The sequence below is a fragment of the Tiliqua scincoides genome, chromosome 1 (assembly GCF_035046505.1).
Source record: "Tiliqua scincoides isolate rTilSci1 chromosome 1, rTilSci1.hap2, whole genome shotgun sequence".
NCBI lineage: Eukaryota > Metazoa > Chordata > Lepidosauria > Squamata > Scincidae > Tiliqua > Tiliqua scincoides.
Window position 1 is genome coordinate 151597859 of NC_089821.1, and position 27506 is coordinate 151625364.

A 27506-nucleotide genomic window follows, 5' to 3' on the forward strand; every position below is an offset into this window, starting at 1 on the left:
TTCCACCTGGCACAGGGCTACCTGATTCATAGGTCTTGCGCTAGGAACCAGCCTGGTAAGAAGAACATGGTGGAGATCAGAAACGATCAAGCCACTCAGGCAAAAACACAAGCCAACGCTGCTTGGCCTTAAGGGCAGACAAGAAGCACCAGAATTTGGCATGCAGTACTGTGAAGCAGGCAGCAGATGGTTCACCCAGCCAATGCAAGGTGACCAGATCCAATGGAGGACAGAGTGGTTATACCTTTAAGCATCGGGTAGAAATATTGGCAGGTGCAGCTTCTTAAACCCTTGCCCGTTGAGCTGCATCTGCCAAGATTCCCTCTTCTATACAATGGTTGAAGGTACAGGCAGTCTGTCCTCCATTGGATCTGGTTACCCTGAGCCAGTGAGCTCACAAATAGTCCACCTTCACCGAAATGCCTGCCACAATGACTGCCTTGTAGAGGCACAATAAGGTATGAATGAACTCGGTGTAGTCTGAAACAAATCACACAGCCACTTTGTCACGTCAGGTTGCCTGAAGATCACTCGGCCGCATTCCCTGCATGCCCATTTGGTCATGTGTAGTGGGCAAAACATTCTGCCTCAGATAGGAAAGATTACACTTGACTATATAGCTATACACTGTCGTACAAAACTGGACAAGACATAATGTCATAGCATACCCACCCAATGTGATAAACGTGAAAAGGTTGGGGGATTTCTCCAAGTGCCATACTTCCTTGAAGGCTTGTGACTGAGGCTGCAATCATAAGAATATAAGAGCCCTGCTCCATCAGGCCCAGGGCCCATATAATCCAGCTTCCTGTATCCCACAGCAGCCCACCAGATGCCTCAGAGAGCACACAACATCACAAGATACTTGCATCTTGCTGCCACTCCACTGCATCTGGTATTCTATTTACCCTTGAACCCCCCAACAAAGACCCCATACTGCACCAGGGTTTAATTTGGGCTACTTTATTAAACACAAGTGACCAACTTTTAAAGCATGAAATCTGAACACACATTTCCTCCTTCCCCAATATGGGGTAGGCAAAAAAATAAAAAAAAAATAAAACTGCCATCCATGGCCAATTTGGATGACAAGAAAAAAATTTCTATGCAGTCCTCATGACCAGCTAATCTCAGCTAAACTGAGACCTTCTCAACTGTACATAACCTTCATGGCTTGTAACCTATGATGGAGTTTTCCTCCAGAAATCTTCCCAATCCTCTTTTAAAGGCATCTAGAACCAGACACCATCACAGCCTATGGCAAGGAGTTCCACATCTAATTACATGCTGGATAAAGAAATATTTTCTTTCTTTTCTTTTCTATATTTTAAATATTTTCTTTTCTGTTCTAACTCTCCCAATGCTCAATTTTAGTGGATAGGCCCAAGTTCTGGTGTTGTGTGAGAGGGAAAAGAACATCCCCCTATCCACACTATCCCTCCTCTGCATAATTTTATATCTCATGTCCCCCCTCAGGTGCCTCTTTTCTAGACTGAAGAGCCTCAAACGCTGCAGCCTTTGCTTACAAGGCAGGTGCCCCAGACCAGTAATCATTTTGGTTGCTCTCTTCTGCACCTTTTCCAATTCCACTATGTCCTTTCTAAGATGTGGGGACCAGCTGAATATTTTAGCTGTGGCCGTACCATTGATTTGTATAATGGCATTATATTAGCTGTTTTATTCTCAGTCCCCTTTTAAATGATCCCTAGCATGGAACTGGCCTTCTTCACTGCTGCCACACATTGGGTTGACACTGTGATCAAGCTGTCCACCAGCACCAAATCTGTCTTCAGAGGTTGAAGATAGCTCAGAAACCATTAGGCCATATGTGAAGTTTTGATTTTCTGCCCTAATATACATTACTTTACACTAACTTAAACGCATCTGCCATTTTGCTGCCCATTCTTTCAGTTTGGAAAATGCATATTTTCCTGGGAATAAATCCTATTTAACATGAGACATTTCTGAGATGGCATGTCTAGGATAGCTCTGTGAGGCAAAAAAGGGATTCTGCTCCTGTACTGCTCATCAGGCTGTCCAACAGCTTCACTGACATTCTCAGCATTCTCAAACAGCTCTCCCACTACAGCAAGCAACAACTCAACAGTGACTCCTCTCTGCCCCCAAGGGTCACAACAGCTTATCAGTGACTTTTCTGGTCTCTCCTCCATGACCCAGGCTGTGGCCGCTTAGCTTCCAGTAGTCTTTAGCAGTGGCGTCATCAGTGCAGGAGGTTTGTGTCACCCAGTGTAGGAGGTCAGCACATCACACCCATGATGGACTTCCTCACATGCAGTGGGCAGGGCAATGGCCCAGATGGTGAGTGTGGTGATGCACCATTTCCCCACCCCTGCTGGTTTTTCAGCTATAACTTTTGATAGAGATATTTCAACAGTTTGTTGCATTGCATTCTCCATGAAATTATGCATCACATGATATACAACATGATGGTATTATTCAAACACACCAAAATTTTAAAAATTTTGGCCAGTACTGGTGACATCCCCCATCTGCATCACCCAGTGTGGTCTCACCCCCCCCCCATATGCCTCTAGCAATGCTACTGATCTTCAGGCAGGTCTTCCTTCAGACCAGACCATTATGGTACATTGTACCATATGGTACATTGATGGTAATGTAATAAGGGTTCAGGAATAAGGGTAATTAGTAATTACCACCAGTAACAAGGGTTCAGGAATCTGTTCAGCCTGATAGGTGCAGGCCCTTGATCAGTGCCTGACTTTGCTGACCCCTGAAGAAAGTAATGAAGGACATATACGGCCTGCGTCACAACCCTCCAAACCCTAGCCCGTGCGCCGGATCTGGGGTTTGGGCGAATCCTTCCCCCATGACCAGCGTTTACTGTTCTCCCGCGCTGTGGGACTTCATGTCCCCAGATTGGGACAATGAGACGCTCTGGGGACATCTGCCTAGAAATCCTGGCGCAATGCCCACTGAGGCATTGCACCATAGACTCAACTGGCCAGAGCATCATGTCGCGTCATGTCCCCCGGCACAGTAAGCACTGGTTGTGCCAGGGAAGACATTGCTGGTGTGCAGTGGTCTCAGGTTTGGAGACCACTGATGGAGATATACATATACTCCTCTTCTTGAAGATCGATGCTTTTAACCACATTCTTCTTAAAATAATAAAGCAACGTAAGTACTTAACAGTTTCCTTGCTTTTAGGGTCTATATTACCACATTTTAAAGCATTAATTAAGGCTGCAGTTCTATGGAAGTGGTTTATTTTTTAAAAAATTGAGTAGACCAATTAATTGGAATTACCTTTTTATAGTTGTTCAAAATACTTACCAAGCAATCCTACATATATTTACTCAGAAGTAAATTCCATAGGGTTCAATGAGGCTTACTCCCAGGAAAGTGTGTAGAGGATTACAGGTTTTGGGTCCAATCCTATGCTCAAGTGGCCTGTGTGATGCAGCAGCGCTAATGCAACCTCTAATGTATCCTATGGCTCAGCTGCAAGGTAGTGGCAAAGAGGTAAGTGAAGAAAATTTTTATTTACCTACTCTGCCTCTCCCTGGTGCCACTTGGGTCTATGACAGCTGTTTTACTAGCATAAATCCAGTAGGTCCAAGGGGCATGTTGGGGGCATAGGATCTCAGTAGCCATCCCATTCTGCCCCTGATCCTCTCCCTGCAGGCTTGCCAACATGGCAGATGATCTGGAGTATGCTGGTGCCCACACATCTTCCAGGCATATGTGCTGGTACCAGCTTTCCATTGCTGCTGCTGTGCCAGCAGCCTGCGGGATGCGATGACAGATTGAGAGATCTGTTGCAAGATCTGTTACTGCATCCCACCGAAAAGATTGGGCTGTTTGATAAACCAACTAAATGTTGCAGCTGTATTAAAAAGATCTGTTTACATCAAATATACGTATTAATGATACATCTCCAGTACATGCAGCAAACACACAACCCACTAGCATTCAATAACGCATAATCAGATTACATATCACGTGTGAAATTATCTTTATTAAATAGTTCCATTTATTAAATAGAAGTTTTCACCTCAAGTTTAAATATAGAAAATATGATGATAGCTTCCATCCCCCAAAACCTCCAAAAGCATTCTTTCCATTCAAATACAGGATGGCTGTTCTGGTGAATGAATGACTATTTCAATAAAAAGATGCAAACTAGTTCACTATACTTTCTTTGTTTTTTTTTAAAGGGCAGATGGCAGAACGCCTGCCTTCAAAACTATGCAAAACAGCAGACAAAAATAGCAACATTATGGAGCTGAAAATCAAAGAATGGAAGGAAGGAAATCTGGATTCACAATACTTCTTGTCTCAACATTCCTCACAAGTCAATACAAAATCTTCACTTTTTCATAACACAGACCAGTCCTTCCTATGGAGATGGGTTATAGGCAGATGTACAAAGTGAAGTTTTGCTCCTAAAATGTAGTAACTTCCTGAGGAAATTATTCAGTAGTTATTGGAAAGAGCAAGTATGTTCCATATTATTTTGAGTTCTGTTGACACCAGTGAGCTGGCTCTGATTCTACTGATATATCACTGACTTGGAGCTACAGATTCAAAATGCATGGTAAAAAAAGAATAGGGGAGGGGGGGGGAAAAAGCACACAAATAGAGTATATTGTGCTCTGCCTGCCCTCATGATAACATCCCCTCCTTTCCTGAATCACATCATTTCCTTCCTCTGTAAGTTATTTTTTTTTAAAGCCTTAAGTAGCACATTGGCTAAATCCTCTAGATCAGTTTGCCCACAAGACCCTAACATGATTTTGATGTCATCATTTCTACTAGGTTTTATGGTCCATCCCCTCTTTCCACAGAGAGTACCATACACCATTTGAAATGTCCATGCATCATCATCACTGCTGAGGTAAACTATTATAGCAGCTAGGCAAAATCTAGATCATTTCAAGTTCTTTTGTCCAGAATGTACATGGTAAGTTTACTGGAATGAGAAAAAATAAAATACAGCATTAACTTTGTGTAATAAACAAATTTGGGTAGAATCGCAAGCCTTCCACAGAATCATCTCTGCAAAGTTGGCCCATCTTTTCAGCTAGAAACAATCTGGAAGAAAAAAAAAAGAGAGACCCAAAACTTGTATTATCTTAATAAATATTTGAGCAGTAGAAAATGAGACTAACTTTTTAATTACCTTTCTTTGGCTAAAAGCACAGACATGCCCACAAGCTTGGCAAACTCTTCTGCTGTAAGAGAACCCTTCTCAGAGACCTAGAAGATTTAAAGATAACAAGAACAAAAAGGCAGCATATTCAGCAAATAGCCTGTACAACATTTTAATAATGTTCTGGGCATTTTCTTCTATTACTATAAATTCTGAGAGTTTTACCAGCTCATTCTGAATATCGACCATTCATAGGTAGCATTTAAATTGTATCTAACACCTTAGCCTCCTGAATAGTCTGTACATTGTTATAAAGCCAATGGGTTGCATATCCTGGAGAGTGAATGGAAGTTTACACATGAACTACCCCCACCCTATTCAGAATGGTAGTCCTGAGGATTTTGAGACCTTCTGGAACAGAACTGTATGGGATGCAGATGGCTGCAGAGGTATGAGAAGATTGGTAAACAACCCAGGTCTGGCTCCTGTGTTATGAAGAACACTCTGCATACCTGCAGAATACAGGTCATGTACCCATGACCAAGTAGATGTCTCCAAGTAGAGACGATGGAGTACTGGACCTGAATTAGAAATATCTGGACCTAGAACACAGCTAAACCATGGTAATTACCTGGTGGCATTGAGCAAGCCACTATCTCTCAGCCTAACCTATTTTCCCAGTTGTGGCAAGGAGAAAAATCCATCTATGCAGTATATGAAGCAGCTGTCACTCTCCCTCCCCCTAAACACTTCCATCTAGTTTCCTCATTCTCAGCCTAGTAACAGGAAGCCCTCTGAAGTGAGGCCCACATCCCTAACCAATGGGTCAAATACCAGGCCTTTCCTGCTTGGCAAATATTTTAAGAGGATTTAAGAAACAAGCTATTGAACACACATACCTGGGTTTTCTTTTGTTTTTATTGATGAGTGGCTTAGAGGAATAATTTAAGCAACTACTTGGCAAATGCTTCAGTGTAACCATTAAAAGATTTGGGAATTTTTATTTCAGAAAGCTTTCACCCACAATATTTTCTAAAAGTATCTGCCTAAGGGAGAGCAAGGGGGTGAAGGTACTGCAGAAAGCACCTTTCTAGTGCCACAAACTTGTTTTGATAAGGTAGGCAATTAAAATCAGGAAATTTCTTTTGATTGCGACTCAGTATGCTGAGACCAAAGCAAGTAAACAGGGTTAAGCTTAGAGTGAGCATGATTAGCAGAAGTGGATCAGGAACCTGCTCTGAACAGGAAACAATCTCTTTTTGAAGTCTAATCATGAAAATAACTTAAGTTTCCTTGACAGACAGACAGACTGCTAAAGAAAATAAAACATTACATACCATCTCTAAAGCAGAAGCCACCATTTCCTCTTCATTGTGAGACTGGAGCTCAATCACCATAACACCACTGTCAAATATACGCAACCTAAACTCAGCAAGGAATGGAAAAATTTGAATTCAGGAAGAAGCCTGCAAGTAAAACAACAGCTCAAATCATGTGGAACATTCAGCCTCCCCCCATCCCTACTGCCTTTTTAACTTTTATTGTCCTCCGGGGTTGCCATGTGGCCATGTTGCAGAGGAAGCAGAAAACAGGTAAGTTTCCCCCTATCAGGGTCTACAGACTGAATCTAGGCAACCTATGCTACTCTGCTCCCTGGCTCACAGCCTTCCCTTGTATGCCTACTTCCTCTCTGCCAAGAAGACAGAGTCCCAGTCTCCTTGGCTCTTCCTTGCTTCACGTCTCCAGGATATTTTAAAATGTACCCAAAGTACAGTCAGGTCACATCTTATCCAAGGGTTAGGTTCAGAAGCCATTTTATAAGGCAAAAATTGTCTAGCCACAATTATCCTTAAATCCAAAAAATGCAGACTGTAGCTTTAAAAGCTAAAATCATACTATGTGAGTCTCATCTCACACTCCTGAGGCTCAGTGAGCACACTCAGTGAGTACAATGGCAGGTGAAACTGCCTGCACTATTTGAACTGTTTTCTCTTGCTCACTTTTTGCTGAGTTTGTATACAAATTCATGCAAGTAAAATGCTTGTATGATGCAACCTGACTGTAGTGCAAGCAAGGTGGCACTTGTGCAAGCAATCCTCTCTACTTCCTCTTTAGGGCAACTCTCCAAAGCCCTAGAAAAGTCACTCCTGGTGGTTAGGTGCTGTTGAGAGAATGATTTTTGGGGTGGAGAAATTGGGCTCGTTTTGCATTGTCCACAATGGCGCCAGGGGACAGTGGGGAACAGCATTAATGTCACACACCCAGGAAGCAAGAAAAGAATGACATTATAGGAAAGGAGAACTTGTGTGGTGGAATGACAGTTGAGAAAAAGCAGTTAAAAGAGGCAGTTGGAATGTTTGAAAAGAGCAGTTAAAAGAAGCGGAAAAAGAACATGGAAGAGAGACAGTGGTTCTGAAGAAAGGCTGCTGAGCAGATGGTTGGGAAGGGCTCAGCTATGAGAAGCATTCCCTGAAGACCATCTGGAAAGTCCCACTGAGGAGCAAACCTCTTGTAGAGAATGTTAATACTTGCCTCACTCATCTAAATTTTATAATAAAAATTTAAGGAATTCCACTCTGTCAGTGTTGATTGATGGGGACCAAGTGCTAACCTGAGAAATCCAGTGTTATAGAAAGTGGCCATGGTAATGATACCAAGTGAGAAAAAGGGGTTTCAGATCCTTTTGCATGACAGGTGCCCTGGGGAATGACAGGGAGGTGCAGTGGGAGTGGGAAAAACCTCCAAAAACATGGTACAGACACCTTTCCATAAGTGAAGTTGTAACTGTGCTCACACTACTTAGGATCAACTCACTATTTCCTCAGGTTCCTACTCTTCAGCCAGGGGTCTAGAGTTTAATCCTTCCATGCTGCACAGCAGTTCCAATGGAAATTGTGCCCCCAAAGCTGCCATTGGTGCTGGAAGGAAAGTTTCTATTGGTGCCAATGGAAGCTTCCCTTCCCAGACCAATAGCAGTACTGGGGTACGATTTCGGTCGACTGTAGTGTAGTGGGAAAGGGTTAAGTAGCCTCTCACTGTGCTTCTGATCAACCTCCCCCATCACTGCTATTTAAACACACTCAGGGCCAAACTACACATTCAATGCAATGTACAGTTTGAACACCTGCTAACAACTACACACATGTGCCTTGCCACTTCTTAGCTCCTAATCTTTCTCTTTTGTGTAAAACACCTTATGAAGAAAGGTTTTGCACCTGTGATTGAGGAGCTACTGAAGAACTTCCTCATTAGGTACTCTTTGGCTGCCTTTACAGACCTCCCAGAGCTGGGTTCTTTATTGGTCACAATAATAGAATGGACTTTGCTGTACAAGTTCACGTATTTGTTTAAACATCTTTTAAAAGTGGCTAACCTTGCCAGTCAGCAGTTAAACTTGGTACCATATGGAAAGGCATGTAGCAAAGCAGAGGTAAGATAAGTCAGAATATCCAAGTTCTGTTTATTTGCTCCCTGTTTCTAATCTATGAATGTTACTGTATGTGTTAAATTATAGTGTATAGGCTTATTTATTTACTTACAAATTTATACCCCACTTTATCTCCCTAATGGGCTTTCAAAGTGGCTTCCAGTTACAACAAAAAATATAAACATTAAAAACTCCTAAAATGCAGTAAGGAACCAAAAAATCTCATTAAAAGCCAGGAGTGATAAAAAAAAAAAGCCAGACAAAACCAGCAGAAGACAATTAAAAATACGAAACGATAAAACTAATAGGCATAAAAACCCTTAATATTCATATTAAAAAACTCAGAAGGCTAAGGTAAAAAGACATGTTTTTAGGCCCAACTGGAAAGCCTCTAAGGAAGGAGCAGTTTGTAAACTGAGAGGGAGGAAATTCCAGAGTTGGTGCCACTACAGAGAAGGCCCTAGTCCTTCCTGCTGCCCCTCCCACCTCCATGGGCAGTGGCACCTGTAAAAGGGACCTCTCCGATAACCAGAGATAACAAGCCAGATTATATACAAGGTCTCTCAAATACCCTCATTGCTTAGAGTAGGCATATTACTAGTTTTCTTCTGTCAATACAATCCCAAGATCTTAACAAATCTCCTCACCTTAGAGGTAACTTCAGTGCTTCCAACATCTTACAAGCATTTACCAGATCTTCAGGTGAGAGTAACTAATTAAAACAAGAACACCACAATAAATTGAATCACATAATAGAAGAACAATATGTTCTCAGGGCTATGCAAATATGCAAGCAGAGAAACTACATGCAGGAAGACAAATATTAACCGTGTCTGTGTGCATTACTATCACCATTCCTCCTTCATAAACACCTTAGAGAAGTTCACAGACAGCACAAACAGGCACTTGTGATCCTGGACCATGTGCCACCCGGGGCCAGAACCACAGAATTCCACCTCCCCTCCAGGAGACCGCTGTTCCCCTACTTACCAGTTGGTCCACAGCTTTGTCCTCCAGCCCTCTGAAAACTTTCTGAGGCCTCTGGAGGGCCTTAAGCATTACTTCCAGTTTTTGTTAGAAAACCAGAAGTAATGTTTAATGGCCCCCCCAAAAGGCTTTCAGAGAGCCAGAAGACACCATGTGAGGCCTCCCTGGACTTCAGAAGGGTTCTAGAGGGGGGGTGGGCAGCAAAGTGGGGTGTGTGTGTGTATGTGGGCGGTAGGGCAGGTGTGACACTATGCCCCCCAGCATCACAGGCATGACGCTATGCCCTCCTCCCAGGAAAACCAGTGCAAACATGCACAACTCAAATGCGCTGCTTACGTATTTTATAGTTGGGCATTCCTATCTAAACACAAAAGCTCTTAAAAGAATCAGTCCTCTGTTAAATCACAGCTATGTATTACTGAGAGGGCAGAGCAGCCACATAGCAATGAACATATAAGCCCTAAATCATTTAAGTTGTTAGCTTTGAGATGTTCCATTGGTACTCTAGAACACATCAAATACTACTGACCCAATGTTCTGTTGAAGTTATCTGGTTTCAAAGACACATACATGATTACTTTGCTATGAAAATAAGAGTCTTCCTGCATAAACTACAGACAATGTCATGTCTTATTTTAGTTATTTATTTCAGTCGAAAAAGTTGCAGTATGTGCTTGTCTTGTAATACTCAATTCCAAATGCACAATTTCTGGAATCAAGTGGTCTCCCTAGAGCATCTGGTTGTTCTGCAACAAGATCCAGGCAATGCAATACAAACATCTGTACAATTCAGAATGTATTCTTTTTGGCACTTACTAGCGTATTTGTTGCAGTGTGACTGACAGTAATTTTAAATTTCTCTCATGAGGCATCAGCTGTGATTAGAGAACGGCTGTATCTCCTTTCTCTGATTTGTTTTTTGCACTCACTCAATATATTTTTAGTACATATAGACATCCTCCAAGCACGCAGAATGGAGCTCTATCCTTCATTTTAGGCAGATAGAACTTTTTCAGCTACAGACGCTTATCAATCTTCATTTGATAAAAAAACAGTTTAGCTGAATTCAAATTTGTGAAATCCTCATGTCTCCAGGAACCATTTTCTAATTCCCCAGTCTTATCGATCCATAGTACATTACAGATGAATTTTACTCCAAAAGAATAATCTGGATTGCACTACCTTTATAAAATTATTTTAAAAATATTTATCCCATTTTTGTTCCACCAGGGAAGTCAAAGTAACACAGCACAGAAATACAAACAATTAAGATAATATCAACAATGTTCTTTGATTAGAGGAGTGTAAAGATACCAAAAGGAACTGATTTGTTGTTTTTTTCCATAGGAAGAACATTAATGGATGTTTTGGTTACTTATCATCAATTTTAGATTTCACAGGGTATAGCAAGATAATCACTTCTAACCTCCAAGCCTCGTGCACGATTCACCAAACAATATACCTCTGTTAGTGACATTATTCCTCCCCGTTCCTGTTGATATAAAGAGAGTATGTAAAACAGAATCAGTTTAGAACATATGGCATGGTATCAGCAAGCAAACCTGACTGGCTATGTGACAATATCAGCATTCCCAGGCAGAAAACTTACTTGAAAATAAAACATGGAATTGAAGAAAGGACTGGTTGGAACTGTGAACAGCAGCAAACCAGCATATGAAACACTTTGGCACAGGGATTGTCATGTGTTTGGATTAACAATTCTGCCTTCCAAAATATACAAAGCAGCTATATAAATATCTCACTTTAAAAATTATCATGTTTTATCAGTTGTTTGACATTGCTCTTCAAAACCACACCCCCAAATAATGATTCAGTAGCTTAGTCCACCCATAAACATGGTTTAGTGATGAAGAACTTAAGAAAGCTTTGGCCATGCACATACTTATCCTTCTCTCTCTTGCATACTCCTGCTGATCAGTTGTTTTGTCAGGGAAGGAGGAGTGAACCCACCTCCACTTCCTCTCAAAGATCAGTGGACTTTCAGCTTTTAAAGCTTATGGATCACACACACATAGCGCCCATGTATTTGTTTCCATACGTACATAGATTGTAGCTGGGCTGTGTAAGTGATGTAAATTGAGTAGTTAATTGCCTAATGTTCTTACTGCTAGAAAAAAAGCCACATCAGTTTCATTCAAATGCTGCTAGTTTTTAATAAAAACTGGAAGAACCACCATCTTTACATATCTATTCAGTAAATGTGTATGTGCACATGGGAGAGGGGGGATTTGTACACCTTTGTAGTCAACGAATGACCTAAAATCTCACAAATTAATCATGTGCAAACTGCAGTACTATAGCTGCTTAATCTACCAAGTGAACTAAATAAAGACTTTTAAAATTAAAGCATTTAATACTTTTAAAACCCACATGTTCTATATAAAGAGATTGAGGGGACTTTTTACCATATGTGGTGGACATGCGAAAAAGCAAAGAAATATTGGAAAATGATACATAAAATGTTACAAGAGATATTGACCTGTGTAATACCATTCAAACAGGAAATATTCCTCCTAAATGTGACATCAGAAATTAAAGACCAACACAAGAAACACCTTATTGTACATATTAGTACATTGGCAAGAATATTATATGTGCAAATGTGGAAATATATAGACATTCAAATTAGAGAAAGATTAATAAATAAGATTTATGAAATAGCAGAAATGGATGTATTAACAGAAAAAATGAGAGAAAGATATATAGGTAGAATAGGAAAATATTGGAAGCCTTTTTATGACTGGATAGATAATTTTAGATAAGTAATATTGACTGTCTAGATAAATCAGTAAATATTATAATGATAAATGTGGTAATATTTGCATCAAAAATTTCTTTATTTCTAGTAGTTGTCATTTTTTTAAGAAAACATGTTGTAATTCAAGGCCAATATCATGATGTGTAACCTGTGTAGACCCATCCCTAAATCTTGTCCATTTCCCTACCCTGTATCTGTAATAAATAAACAAACATTTTAACCAAAAAAAAAAACAACCAGATGTTCTTGGGTGCTTCATTTACCTCTAGAGGTGCCTGTAAAATTCCAGCTAGCTGCTTTGCCAGCTGCATATGGTAATGCGTCCCTGATCCATGGGTTTCTCTGGTAACTGGATTAGCTATACCCATGCTCAACAGATAGGATTTAAACCTGATAGTCTGTTTAAAAAAATACACATACATATGTATCAGCAAGATATCAGATTTTTAGCAACTAAACAATAGTCAATGCATTTGAAATAGACCATAATGTTTACTAGAAAGGCTTACAGTCCAGTTTTACCCAGGACCCGGTAGTGGATCTCAGTTGCAGCCATGCACATTAAGATCCCACCCACCTTTCCGCACTGTAAGCTGCCCCCAAGTCTGTTTGAGGAGGAGACCCACTGGAGACCAGGTGGTCTATCAGGAGGTGAGTAACTAAGGGCCCAATCCTATCCAATTTTCCAGTGCCGGTGCTGCTGTGCCTATGGGGTATGCACTGCTTCCTGTGTTGGGAACGCAGTCACAGAGTTCTCCTTAAGGTGTGGGAATATTTGTTTCCTTACCCTGGTGCTGCATTGCGATTGTACCAGTGCTGGAAAGTTGGATAGGATTGGGCTGTAAGATTTTTACTTAGCTCCCCCTGGGCTGTCTGATTGCCTCCGACCCATGGCATGCAGCACATCACAGTATGCACAGCATAGCATGTCAGCAGTGTTGCATGCTATGGGCTGGTGGGGGATGGGATCAGGCCCTTCATGTGCTACACAAAGGGCAAATTCAAACCTAGGTCCTGATTTTATTTCTGCTCCCATAATGCTGACAAACAAAATGGTATTCTATTTATTGGCAGAGGAGGCAGCATATAAGATGTCAAAATAAAGGGGATTCCATAGATTTGCCAAAAGGAAAAAAAAAGTTGAGTTACATGCTACACTCTCCCTCCCCCTACATCAGACTCTCCTAATCTGATTTAGGAGATTCATTCCTAAATCTTTCCCTCAAAGAAAATGAACAAGGAAATGTACACATGCCACATCATTAGCCCAGCAGAAAGCTGAAGCGTGGTGAGGAAGGGTGCGGAAATTTTCGGTGAAGAGAATTACCAGGACTCAGCATGTAAAGGGAGGGGAAGCTGCCAGGATTCTCCGGCTAGGAAAGAGGATGTAGCGGGTTCCCTAATGGGCATCCATTCTCAACAGGAGCCATATGGCTTCCTGGGGAGCCCTGGTACATTTGAAGGGGAGGGAGGAATAGACTAAAAACTGCAAAATGGGATCCCTGAGAGTTTATGAGGCTTGTTTGACATGGGGCCCTGGAACCTGTGAAGAGCTCCTAAGTGGACGTGGGGGGAAAGAAAGGTTGAGAATGACTGATCTAGAGCAGGGACTGCCTATCAGGAAGAGATGTATTTATGAGGAAGCCACTAAGCCTTCTACAGCATTGGTGGTGTGAATGGCAAAGTGCTGAAAACTATAGGTGACCACTTGTTATGGCATTAGTTAGTTCAAAGTTTAGCAGAATTCTGGATATTATCATATTTATATGCTGCTTTATCTCCCTTCCTGACGCCCAAAGCAGCTTCCAAATACAATTTTAAAATGCATGAAAGTTTTTTTAAAATCCAGAGAATAACCTAAAAATCTCACTAACAGCCAAGAATGATAAAAGGCAGGAAAAAAGTTTAAAGTTATATTATAGTTAAAGCCAATAACAATACTGACCTCATCTTCAGTGATGTCACCTTGCTTTTCTCTGATTTTATTAGCTATCGATTTGGACAATTCCACCATTTCCTTGGCCTATTAAAGACACAACACACAGAGTTATGTGTAAAGACGTAACACAGTATATTTCAGAATCTGTGCGGAAGATAGTGAACCAGACACAGCAAATGGGGGGGGGTGCTTTGAGGGCAAGCAAGTTTAAATTCAGAACAGGGTAAAAGAGATATTTTACCTTCTCCATTAGTTTGCTAAGATCTTCAAAAGCCTGAAATAACAAGAACACAGCAGGTAATTAAATTTGTCCCCAAAACAGAAACATATTGAAAAGAGCATGTTGTGTAGAATTCTTCCTCTGATTGATTAGCTGTGAATACAAAGGAGAACATGCACACACCTAACAGGAATTTCCTCAGATAAACAAAGGGTGAATGGAATCTGTTTTTATCAGCAACAAGCAGCAGGTGCAGGAAGCCCATTTTGGAACTCAGGCCACCAGTTTTGAAATAAACTGATTTTTAACAAGCAGAATTTCACAATGCTTTCCTCTTTCCAACGTGCACAATTTCATTTCTTTTAATCCCTCAACAAAGTGTGAGAGATTTCGGGTAGAACTGCATGTTACAAGAGATATATGGCTGCCACAAAACTGCACAGCTCCTCCTCTCATCCCCTAATAACCTCTACTAGAAAAAAAAACCCCGTAACAGGGACTCGTTAGCCTGGGAAGGCAGCTCATCTGAGAGAAGGAAAACTCTGATCCCAAACCTCCACTGCCTTGAGGCTACATCCAGTTATGGAAAAGGCTTCAGGAGTCAACCTAGAGGCAAAATCCGGAGCCGGAGTCCCTGAGGCATTTCATGGCTGAACACAGTCACGTTCTGGCAACTCCTGCGACACCGCTGGAACCAACCGTATTGGCCTTTGCCTTTCCATTGGACCATTTCAGCGACGTGGAGAGGGGGGATTTGCTGCATGGGAAACAGTCTATCCTCCATATCTACTTTACCCAGGCTTTGCGCACTGGAGAGGACACTGTTCCAGAACCACCATTCAGAGCGCAATACCATAGTCTTCCGAGACTGAAGGATGCCAACAACAACAGGATGTCAGTACACTCTGAGAGTTCTGCATCCCTGATCTAGATCATATTCATATGGTCTTACATGGCTCCTTGTTTTTCTAGTACTAATGGAATACTTTTGGGATTTTGTTGCCAGATAATTGAAAAAGACAGCATTTTTCTCCCTTTGCAAAACCTCTGAACCAGTCCCGTTTAGTGAAAGCACTGAGTATTCGTCATCCCTGCAATGAAGGGGGTAACTGCACATATATGCCACTTTACAAAATATCTGTGGAAATCCCTGCTGGCTGGGCAAAGAGACACCATTTCTTTCCCCTTTCACCCCAATGTGGCATCTTTTCCAGTAGCTGTTGCTGCTTCTCTCTGTGTTTCTTTCTATGTAAACCGCTTTGTGAATTACTCTGCTGAAAAGTGGAATAATTAACACAATAAAAGGCTTCCATCACTCATAGGCAGTGACATCTCAGGAAGCTATAGGTGATGTTCGCATTTGATACTGCGCTGACTACTGCATTTGATACAGCCTCCTCCTCCTCAAGCTATTGTATTTTTACAGCCACAAATTATATGGTGCTGCAAAAACAGTATGCTTCCATAATAGAATTAACTAAAGAAAAAAAAAAGTGTGTTCTGCTTAATAGCAAGATAAAATTGTGAAACACCAGATAGCAGCCAAAGTTAGAGCTACCCTATCAACAGTTTCCAGTATCAGTATCTCAAAAACATTTTTTCTAAACAAGTTTAGCAGTTTGGAGTTCTGATATACAGATGGGACCTCAGTACTTGTGGGAACCCACCACAGATACTAAAATCCATGGGTTCCGAGGGCGCAAAGATTCCTTGCTCCTCCCAGCCTTGTCCCACATGCATTCTAGTGTGAACCAGGGAGGAGCAAGGAACCTTGACACAACCCTGAGATGGGTCTTTCGTCTAAAAATAGCTGTAGGGGCTGGAAAATGGCATTGTTTGGCTTCACAAAGGTAGGAAACCCAATTTTGGTGTGCTCTTTAAAAAAGCCCTGTAAATTTGGCCCCCCACTATCAGCAGCAAGTTAAATCTGTGGATGTCCTGCAGATACCATGGGTCCTCTGTAACTCCTATTAAACAAGAAATTCAAGGAAGAAATAGCATGCATGCGCTGGCTGAAACTATGACTTCTTTAGCTGTCATTGTTTGAAAACCTAAGCCTGTCCTAAAAAACATTAGTTTGTTTAGGGCTGTTAGACCAAGATCCAAAACCACAGTTTGAATCAGATATGCAAACCATAATTTATGCTAACTGTGACTTCCTGTTGTGCTTGAATGCACATAGCATTATAAACCACAGTTAGGCCATTGCTGTGCCCCACCATGAGGGCAACTTCTGAATGCTGAATCCTAAGCAGATGAGCAATGAAATCAAAGAAGCAGCTCTAAACATACAGGTTGTGTCTCATCTGCTAGGGTTCCATTCCAGAACCCCTAGTGAATAGAAAAAAAATCAGTGGATTAAAGAAACAGTGAAAAAATAGATTTAAAGACCCACTTCCAGGTTTCTTGCCCTTCCATTGCTCCTAATAAGGTTGTGTCTTGACTTTCACAAGGATTATGGGACTCCCTGCTGATCCTATAAAATGTGTTAAATAAAAGCAATTTTAAAAAAATTTTAAAAGTGTGTCCCTTTAAATTGTGGTTTAAAAACAGCTTTTCTTACTGTTGTAGAGAGTCAGTCAGCAATTAGAAATGCAAAGGACCCCGTGCCTTTGCCTGGCTCAGCTGAAGAATGGAATGATCACTTGCATGACTATCTCTCTAGAACAGTAAGAAAAGCAGTTTTTTTAAACTGTGATTTTAAAGAGATGCATTTTTCCCCTTCCGCAGGGATCAGCACATTCCTTCTCATTTGCATTGGCCATTCGTGTTGAGTCAAATCTGAGTATAAAAAAAATTTGTGTATAATAAGGTTGGACCTGTACTCTGCCTGCTGTATGTCTGAAAGCTCAACCCACAGCTTCAGATTACATCTGAACCCAATCACTGGAAGCAATTCCTTGTGAGGCAACTCTTGCATCAAACCTTCTAACTGGATTTTTAAATTCAGGCAAGTTTTAAACAGCAGTCTGGTCACTGAGAGTGGGCACCTGTTGACAGAGTAACCCTCCAAGACAGTGGTTCTCACACATTTAGCACCGGGACCCACCGGGACAGAATGAGAATCTGTTGGGACCCACCGGAAGTGATGTCATGGCCGGAAGTGACAACATCAATCAGGAAAATTTTTAACTATCCTAGGCTGCAATCCGACCCACACGTACCCAGGAGTAAGTTTCCTTTACTATCATTGTTAAAAGAATATACATAGTATTTTGTTAAAAGTAAAGGTCTATAACATTTCCCCAAATGCAGTCACATATCATGGTAGTATCAAGTCTAATATATTAAAAATAAAATATTGAAATGAATGGGGACCCACCTGAAATTGTCTCATGACCCACAGTTTGAGAAACACTGCTCCAAGAAATATCAGTGTATATATAGATGTGCCTCTGGAGAGAAGGCATTTTCCTTAAATGGGAAGTTTTAAATGTGATACTTAAAAAATTTTTCTGACACAGGCATAAAATATGCCATTATATGAAATGAGTTTGAGACATACAGAAGAGCAATGCCTGCACTAGAATATGGAAAATTGTAAATAGACAAATTCTTACTTCAAACTTACCTCAGAAATGTTTTTATCCATCTCTTTTCTTCTTTCTTCTAATTTTCTCTCAATTCCAACAATTCCTGCAGCTCTTATTCTTCCTGTCTGAAAACAAATGTACTTCAGATAGAGTTCTCTCACCATATGTCTTATAACAGTGGTCTTCAACCTTTTTCATGCCACAACCCTATAAAGTCTGAGATTGAGGACCGACCCATCATCAATCTCGACCCCTTCCAGGACTCTATCTGCCCACCACCACCCCTGGTCTGGCCTCCCAGCACTGTTTACTGTAACCAAATATTCTTATTAGAGAGTGCAGAAAAAGTTACTACAAAGCCCTGGCAAAGTGAAGCTATTTTAGCACAATTATTAAGAACCTGAGCAGGACTGGCACAATCCCCTGGTCCGGAAGGAGTACACTAGATGCCTCCCCCTTTACCTGGTAGTGCACTAGTTCAGTGATCTTCAACCTATTTCAATCCTGTAAGTTGCCACAACCCTACAACTGAGGCTTCGTGACCCCACTGGGGTCAGGACATAGTTAGCTACATCCTAATAGGACAGAGAGATAGATATCTATCAGTGTGCCTCTCAGAGAAAGAGGCACATGCATTTCTCTTAACTAAAATAGACCACATTGGAATCACATATGCATCTGATAGCATTGCTCTGTTACCCAAACAGCAACATGTTTTCTATACTAAGATACAGGTGTTTCAAGAAATCTAATCGAAAGCCTATGACTACTCTCTCTCTCTCTCTCTCTCTCCCTCACTCACACACACACACACACACACACACACACAAAACCGTTAAAATGAGGCTATGTTATGGACAATTCCAGACAGACTGCAGACTTGCTGCAAATGTCAGTTTCACAATGGAGCTGCTAGGAATGCTTAGGGCAGCTGCGGTACTCAGCAGCATCAGGTGCAAACCAGAAAGTTGGGGCAGAAAGTGTAAGATGAATATTTATATGTAAGGGAGAGCTTCTGTATTTATAGTACTGTAAACTGGCAGAGGCTAAGTAAAATTTAAGTCACAACTTTCATTAAAACACATACACACAACATATGATGCAAAAGTCATATTATTTTAAATGCATATTCACAAAAATTTTGATAGTTAATCACATTTGGCCAATGAAAATGTTAAAAGATTAGAGGGATTAGGGCAATTTATGCAATTTCTAAAAAACCTGTACAATTAGTGCATTTGGAGACTGACAAAAGTATTTAGTCAGCCACTGAAATTTTCCTTGGCAATCTTTCAGTTCATCCTGTATTATAGCTCTTCTGTGAAACTTCTGTATCATATGTGCTTAAGTTTGGTGTGTCCAAAGTTTTCCCTTGCTTAGACTGCCATCCACACTTACCTATATTAAACCCCCACTGAATACAATGGGACTTACTTCCAAGTACACACAAATAGGATTGCTCTACAGAAAGGCAAAGGTCTGAAAATCATAAGTTGCAGGCATACCTGTGAACCTCTGTTAATCTGAATAGTCTGAGAAGCAGGCATGTTCTCCCATCTCCGCTGCGTCATTTCCTCTGAAAGCCTCCTATAGAACTGCAATTTAAATTAATTGCAGTTAATTAATTAATTAATTATTTTTAAAGCAAAATGGGATAAGAAGTACTGAAATTAATTTCCAAGTCTTGAACACACTACTTCATAAATCAAAGCTTCTGTAGAGCTACACATATACAATATTCTTGAATTTATGATTTTTAATACCACTTTTGTAAAAAAAAAGTGATTTGCAATTAAAATAAGTTAAACCCATTCAAAACAAACATTCTCAAAGAAGGCCTTAAATCATAATACATCATCATCAATACTGTGGCAGAAGAACTTAAATTTTTAGTGCACCACTTATCCTTAAAAATCACAAAAACACTGCAGTCCCTGGGTGTGTATTAGAAGAAATACACAGCAATACTTGCCATTTATACCCATGTGATAAATTCCCTTCTGCCAAGGCACTCAAGGCCATTCAAGATCAAAATAAAGGCATGCAATCTAATGCAATATACAACACAAAAAGCAAACTTCAGTTGGATCCAACCTCTCCTTCAGATGCAACCATGGAGGCTAATAAGACTTACTCCCAATTAAGCGTGCCGTGTATAACACATACATACCTCAATCTGACCATGTTCTTTGAAAGAAAGCTTGATATAAGAATATTTACTGCTCTGGAAAGGACCAGGTTCCTTGTTAGAAGGTACTGGATGAAGATGAACTACTATTTTGGCACTGAAGATATGGGAAAAAGAGAAGAAGTACTCTTGAGTTATAAAAAGTCTGTTTCTAAAAGAAACATATGCCAGTTTCCAAGTTTTATCTAGTTCTATATAACTTAGACCATGGGTACACAAACCCCATCCTAGGGGCCACTTGCAGCCCTCAGGGACTCACAATCTGGCCCACGGGGAGCCCCGTCTCCAATGAGCCTCAGGTCTTCCAGAGACTTGCTGGAGCCCATGCTGGTCCAACACATCTGCTCTCAGCGTGAAGATGACTGTTTGACCTCTTGCATGAGCTGTGGGATGAGGGTTCCCTCCACTGCTTGCTGTTTCACATCTGTTATGCAGCAGTTGCAGCAAAGGAAAAGCCAGCCTTGCTTTGTGCAAGGACTTTTATAGGCCTTGAAGACCTTCATTCATTCATACAAGTTCCATCTCCAATATATCAATTTATGTAAATTTATTCAAATTTGAAATGTAAATTAATTCAGCCCCCAACACAGTGTCAGAGAGATGATGTGGCCCTCCTGCCAAAAAGTTTGGACACCCCTGGTCTAGACCAAAACCATAAATGGCAGGATATACTATAACATCTCAAGTTACTTTCAGAAATCATGCACCTGTGAAGCATATCTGACATTAAATATTTCTTAGTTTGAATATTGACCTCAAGGCTTACACTTTTATATGGAACCTTAAAAAGAAAAAATCTAAATGTGGCCCTAAATACACTGACTGGTCCTACATATATGGCACAGGTCATTTGTAATTGATCAGAAGCTTCCCTAGCAGAAGCACTCAGAAAGCTCATGTATAGGAACCCATAAGACAGGCCTACAAAATTGAGGGTCAGAAAAGTTTTTCCCAAACTTTATGGTGGTTTGATATGAATTTGGGGTGCTGATTCCAAAAATGGCATCCGTTTTGCCCTATCGCATCTAGTTTTGGAGATATAGTATAGCCTCATTAGTGAATGGTTCAAGGAGCTTCCTCATGAGGAAGCCATGGTGTTGGGCAAAAGCCACAGTGCAGACGTGATAGGGCAAAACAGCTGCCATTTTTTGAATCATCACCCCAAATACACCCAGGAATTGGTGTAACATTAAACCACCTCCTAAACTTTGATGATTATAAATCAGCTCAGCCATTTGTTGGTTTTCAAGCATTGGCAAACCAGCAGAGAACAAAATCCTACATGAAAATTGCTGTAAGGAAAATAGAACAAGAACCTTGGGCTGAATGGCCAGTTAGAGGAGAAAATAACAACATTACAAACAGCAGCATCACTGTGATAATTTAATATACTACATTTGTCTGGTGATTCCCATGCTCTTGCCTGCTCATCCTTCTAAGAGCCCAATCCTATTTAACTTTCCAGCACCGATGCAGCCCCAAGGTAAAGGAAAAAGCAATCCCTTACTTTGAGGAGGCCTCCCTGACTGCCCTCCCCCCCACTGCAGAATGCAGTGCACCCTGTTAGTATGGAGCCAAGTTGGGTAGCATTGGGCCCTAAAAAAAGAAAATGAATTGCATATGGATTGTGGATTAGATGCCTTATAAAATACTGGATATTCCACATAACCTAGGGAAGTTAAAAGTCACCAAAATAACAAATAAGGCTACATGCATATTACCTTTTTCCTATACCAGCCGCTTGTTCTTCAACAAAAATGATTTGGGAGAGAGGAATAGCCATACAACATTCCTACATTATAAAAAAAGGACAAAACGAAGTCACCTTTGAATACAGGGTGAATTTTAATAGATCACAAAATGTCAACAGTTGTTTTTGAAAGACATTCTGTCATGAAGTATTTTGTGTACTTGCTCTACTTATACACATACCAGTAGGCATTTATGTAGAAGCAGCACCGGTAAGTGGTGGTAGGGGAAGCCATGTTTGTTTCTTAGCAATTCTGCAGGTATATAGATATAGGTGTGACCCATATCTGCAGGGGCTTCCATTCCAGAACCCCCTGTAATTAAGTGAAACTGAAACTACGGGTGAACATCTTCTTCTCCCAGAGCTAAGGGGAGCTCTGTTCCTCTCACCTCTGGAGGGCCTCATGAATGGAGAGCCTCCATGGCTTTCCCAGGCCCCCAAATGCTTTATAAGGCATTAAAAAGTCACTTCTGGTTTCACGGAGAAATTGCAAAAACCATTCTGCTTTTTCTAACAGAAAGGCTCGGTCCGAGCCTAGCAGAGGTGGTGGACTAAACACACTAAATTCTTCCAGACATTGGGCTCATTTCTCATAAATGTTGAAACATGGAATGAAAGAATATTAAGTAAGGCTTCCTGCATGCTGCTGCTGCTCCTCCTCCTCCTCCATAACACAAACTTTCTAAACCAGACATAATGGATGGACTTGGAAAAATAACTTTAAGTGATTAATTGCCTTACACAGTTCTCTAAAGGTAATGTTTGGGAGATGTGTTATTCGCAGTTTCATTGTCATTATGGTATAGCTTAGTTCAAGCATATAGGAATGGTGCCTCAGAGAAAGTTTTTCTAGTAGGATTTCACTCAACATTCACCATCCCCAACTGCCATCTATTCATACAAGCAGAAGCCAACACAGAAGGAGCAGGGATGTGTCCAAGACACTAAGCTTGAGCCGTAAGGTACTGACCTGGCAACTTGACTCGCAAGTCAAAGTGTGCCGTTGCAACATGACTTGAAAAAATGTCAAGTCATGAGCCTGAGTCACTCTGAGTCACAATTCCTTCAGCAAAAATGCACAGATAGGCAGTGGTGGGGCGTGTAGGTAAGCAAGAACCCACCCACCCTAAAGAGAGAGGAGTCTCTTATTTCGAATCCACTCTTTTTGAGTCACTGGTCCTGAGTTGCAAGTCAAGGTCAGTGATGTCCATGACTTTAGCCATCAAAAACAGCTCATCCCTGGTAAAGAGCAAATATTACTGGTTCTAGCCCCAGCCCTGCCTTCTACCAAATACTGTGCCTAAGACAGAGGCTACAAAGTTGAGCTAAGCAGTGGGCATCATGACCCTTGGAGCGGGGAGACACTTTACCACAGGTCACAAAAGGTGTGTGATCCATTCTGCAAGCCTGTGCTGAAGTAGTGGTACTTACATGGTTTTTCTGATCTCTCCAGATCAACCTGTGTGTACTCAGGAGCAATACTCCAGTATCAAACTTCAGCTAGAGAGGGGAGAAGTTATAGAAATTAAAATATTCAATTCACATATCTACTGCAACATTCCTGTAAATGAGATTTCAGATACATCAATAAATAATTTTTTAAATATAGCATTTATTTAAGTTACCTTTCAACTTTAAAAAACCTTCAAGGTGGCTTATGAATATGAAATCATACAAAAAAAATCATGTGATTTCATCTGATTTCTCCCTCTGCTGCAACCAAAAGGAAGGCTACAGATGGGAAGTTCTAGGTATGGAGGAATCAGATGATAGTCACTTTCAACATAATATTTATCACGTATTTTCCCATCCTTTCTCCAAGATCTTCAGGGCAACATATATTGGTACCTCCTTCCACTGTATCATCATCATAATAACCCTATGACATAGGTTAGGTTGGCAGACTAACCCAAGGTTGTTTAGTGATCATCATGGCCAAGTAGGGATTTGAGCCATGGTCTCCCTGGCCCTAATCTGATATTGTAAGCACTATACCACTCTGCCTCCATCTTTCTCTACTTTTTCCTCAAAAAGTCATTGCAATGTCACTATCATGTGACATGTCCACACTATTTGAATCCCATTCATCATCTGCTCCAGTAAGCCCTGTAGAAAATCTATATTCACTTGCATTTATGTTCTCCAAGTACCATATTTTAAGGACCAAAACCCAGACTTGCATTCAGAAGTCAACCACCCCCAATCTAATACTAAAAAGAAGAAAAAAACTAAATGCTACAAAAATATCCAGAATCAATAACTGCACTTCAACAAGTAACTGCTACAAAGAGACAGCAAAACATGACTCCTCACTGAGGATTCATCAACCTTAAACACTAACAGCACTCATCCTTCACCCTCAACAGCCCTTCATGACAGAGTGGAGAATGCTGCAACTTTCCTTATAATGGCAAGAGGAGCAGTTAGAATGTGGTTCAGGAGAGAAGGTAGGAAAGGTGATGGTAGAGGTGAGGATGAGAATAAGTTGGGTAGATAAGGCTGTCTGGGGAATAGTCTTTTAACTCTTATTAATCCATTGTGCCAAGGTTCCTTCCTATAGTTTAGTTTGTAAGTTTATACACCTCTGTTGTTGAAACAAAATAAGTTGTGTTTTTTTTTTAATTATGAGAACAGCTGGTATCCCAACCACTTAGAACTATTTGGGAAGTATTATAACCTAGGATTGGAATCCCTGGAAGTGGGGTTCCTCTGGGGAATACTATCACTGTGGAAAGAGGGGAGAGTGCTTCCTTCCTGAAGGTGAGTGTTACTCTCCCAACAGTAACCATATCTTCATGAGAGTAAGTCCCACTGGTCTCTACTTAACTTTCCTAATCATGCCCAAATCCTACTCTAAACCTGCAGCACTCTCTCTGTGTTTCTAGGCGATGCTCTCCATTTTCTCCTTTCCCTCTTCTTCATAGACTTTAAGGGCTATAGTTCAGTGGTAGACCGCACCATTCTCCTCTCTTCTGTTTCATGCCAATCTTCCCCTTCCACTCTAAGGTGGGGCAGGAGCAACAACAGTGAGTGGGCCCTTGCCTCAGGCTACAAACCTATCCACACTTTTCTGAAAGTAAGCCCAATTGACTATAATGGGAAGTACTTCTGAGTAGACATGCATAGGAATGGGCTGTCAGTCAGCATCATGGATGGACTGGCCCAGCCTTCACCTCTGATGCTGGGTATGGGAATCCCAGGATATATTGTATTTGTCCAGGGTTCCTAGAAATATACCTCTCTACAGGTCCAGCCTATTTATACACAGATTTGACTCGACAGGAATGGCCACTGCAGATGAGAAGGAATGTGCTGATCCCTGGAGAAGGGGAAAAATGCATCCCTTTAAAATCAGTTTAAAAAGCTGAATAGTCCTTTAACAATAGCCTCCTTAATGAGAGAGAGAGAGAGAGGGCAGCTGGCTGACAATCCATCAACTCTCTCTCCAGCGGATCCTTCCCTTCCCCGTGAGCACATGAAAAAAAGGTGATCACTTTGCATTGGTGAAGGTCCGTGCATGGTGCTTACAGAAAACTGGGATGGCTGGAAGGCTGCAGTCCTGCACATACATGGGAGAAAGGGAACCCATGCAAATTATGAGGTTCAACCTGTATGTGCAATCTGTCACAAAGTTGTCTTAATTCCACATACAACTTCAAACAAAATGTGTTAACACTGCAGACAGAAGTTTAATTTCGATAACTGTTACCAATTTAATATGTGGACATGACTGTGGAAAAATGTTTTATATTATACCTCTAGTACGAGACCATGTGAAGCTGTAGAAAAAGACAGTAGAACAGCCACAAATGTATAGAGATATTTTGATGTTGTTTGTTTTGTTGCATTCTGCAATAGTTCCACATTGAATGGTATACAACAGGTTCTCCAACTTTTATCACCAGGACCTACTTTTTCAAATGAGAGTCTGTCAGAACCCACTGGAAGTGATGTCATGACTGGAAGTGACATCTTCAAGCAGGAACATTTTTAACAGTCCCAGGCTGCAATCCTGCCCAAACTTACCCAGGAGTAAGTCCCATTGATTATCATTGTTAAAAACATATATAGTTAAGTGTTCAAAGTACAGATCGGTGACATTTCTCCAAATGCAGTCACAGACCATGGGAGCATCAAGTCTAATAGATTAAAAATAAAATACTGAAATGAACGGGGACCCACCTGAAATCGGCTCGCAACCCATCTAGTGGGGTCCCAACCCAGTCTGAGAATCACTGCTCTATCCTATCAAAGTTATTGCCAAATAACCAGAAAAGGAAAACTCAACTGCCTTATGGAACAAAAGGTGACTTTCTTTGACCAATGAGACTGACTGGCTCTTGGAACAATGAGATGTTGTTATGACACAGCAGAGAACCAATGATGTGTTAGTATGAGTCAGCTCTCAATTCCATGCATCATAATACAGTTATGCTATTACCCCTGCTAACTGGCCAAGAGGCACTTTTTCAAATGGTGCTCCTCTTCTGTTTAGCAGGGGCAGAATAACTGTCCCCCTTTGCCCCAACACAGTGTCTCTGACCAATAAGGGGCACACTTTTTATTTATTTGCTTAATTAAATTTGATTTTGTCGAGGAGGAAGGGCTACAAAGTCTTCTTTGACCCCCAGCAGCAGATGCCTTAGCTCTGTCATGGGCTGGGGGGAGGCGGCAGAGCAAGAGGGTGGTGAGCTGCTGGGGGGAGGAGGCAGATCTTTCTCACTTGTTTCAAAGCCTGGGTGGGACGTCACTTCCCGGGCATCATGCTGAGCTTGGCACCGGGCTACACAGCCACTAGCTACGCCACTGCGTTCCCCGCACACAGAAAGCTAGCCTGTCGGAAGGAAAGATCAGTGTTCAGAATTGCTCTGTGCAAGCCTGTTCAGACAGCTGCCCCACTGACTTCAGTGGGACTTTCTTCCACGCGTGTGCAGGACCGCAGCCTTCCAACCATCCCAGTCTTCTTCCAGCGCCATGCACGGATCTGTGGCTGCAGCCACTTCTGCCCAACGTTGCATATGCGCAACAGGGACCAAATGTGTACACTGTGGGCGGGGCAAAGTTGGGTGAAATCCGTTCAGACGACTGATTTCACCTGCCCCAATGCGTACTCTGGGGGCGCCCGCGACACGGACTCTCTCATGCCGACGCTCGGCCGGGGTGTGGGCACACCTGCGGCGGGCAAGGAAAGTACTGCCCGCAGCTGGCCCGCAGGCCCCGCTTGGCCTCTCCGCCTGCACCAAGGAGCCGGCACGGAGGCCGCCCGCGCCCACTGGCTCTCCTCAGCCTGACCTTCTCCTCGCCGTCGTAGAGCTGCACTCCGCGCTGCTGCGTGACCAGGTTCTCGTGGATCTCCAGGAGGCCGCTGGTCCAGGCGAAGCGGTCCATGGCGCCGGCTCCTCACTCAGTCCCGGCAGCAGCTGCCAGGCGAGCCCCCGCCCCGCCCCGCCCCTTGGAGGCATGACGTCAGGCCCCGCCATTTTAGCCACAAGCGCCTCACCGTCATCGCCGGCCGTGAAGACGCCGAGAGTGCCTCCTTACAGCCGCCC

At 41.8% G+C, this 27506-nt stretch overlaps 1 protein-coding gene across 1 annotated transcript; it reads right to left on the reverse strand.

The window, feature by feature from the left end:
- Window positions 1–3980: 3980 nt before the first annotated feature.
- Window positions 3981–27365, reverse strand: VPS36 (vacuolar protein sorting 36 homolog). The gene is made up of 14 exons (XM_066611469.1): window positions 27250–27365; window positions 23389–23457; window positions 21929–21999; window positions 20190–20304; window positions 19525–19614; window positions 18058–18144; window positions 14508–14540; window positions 14273–14350; window positions 12591–12725; window positions 10975–11040; window positions 9209–9273; window positions 6472–6556; window positions 5165–5241; window positions 3981–5076 (listed from the first exon to the last, which is right to left on the reverse strand). Exons 1-14 carry the CDS (start codon window positions 27343–27345, stop codon window positions 4983–4985), a joined length of 1161 nt encoding a protein of 386 aa, XP_066467566.1. The 5' UTR covers window positions 27346–27365; the 3' UTR covers window positions 3981–4982.
- Window positions 27366–27506: the final 141 nt, after the last annotated feature.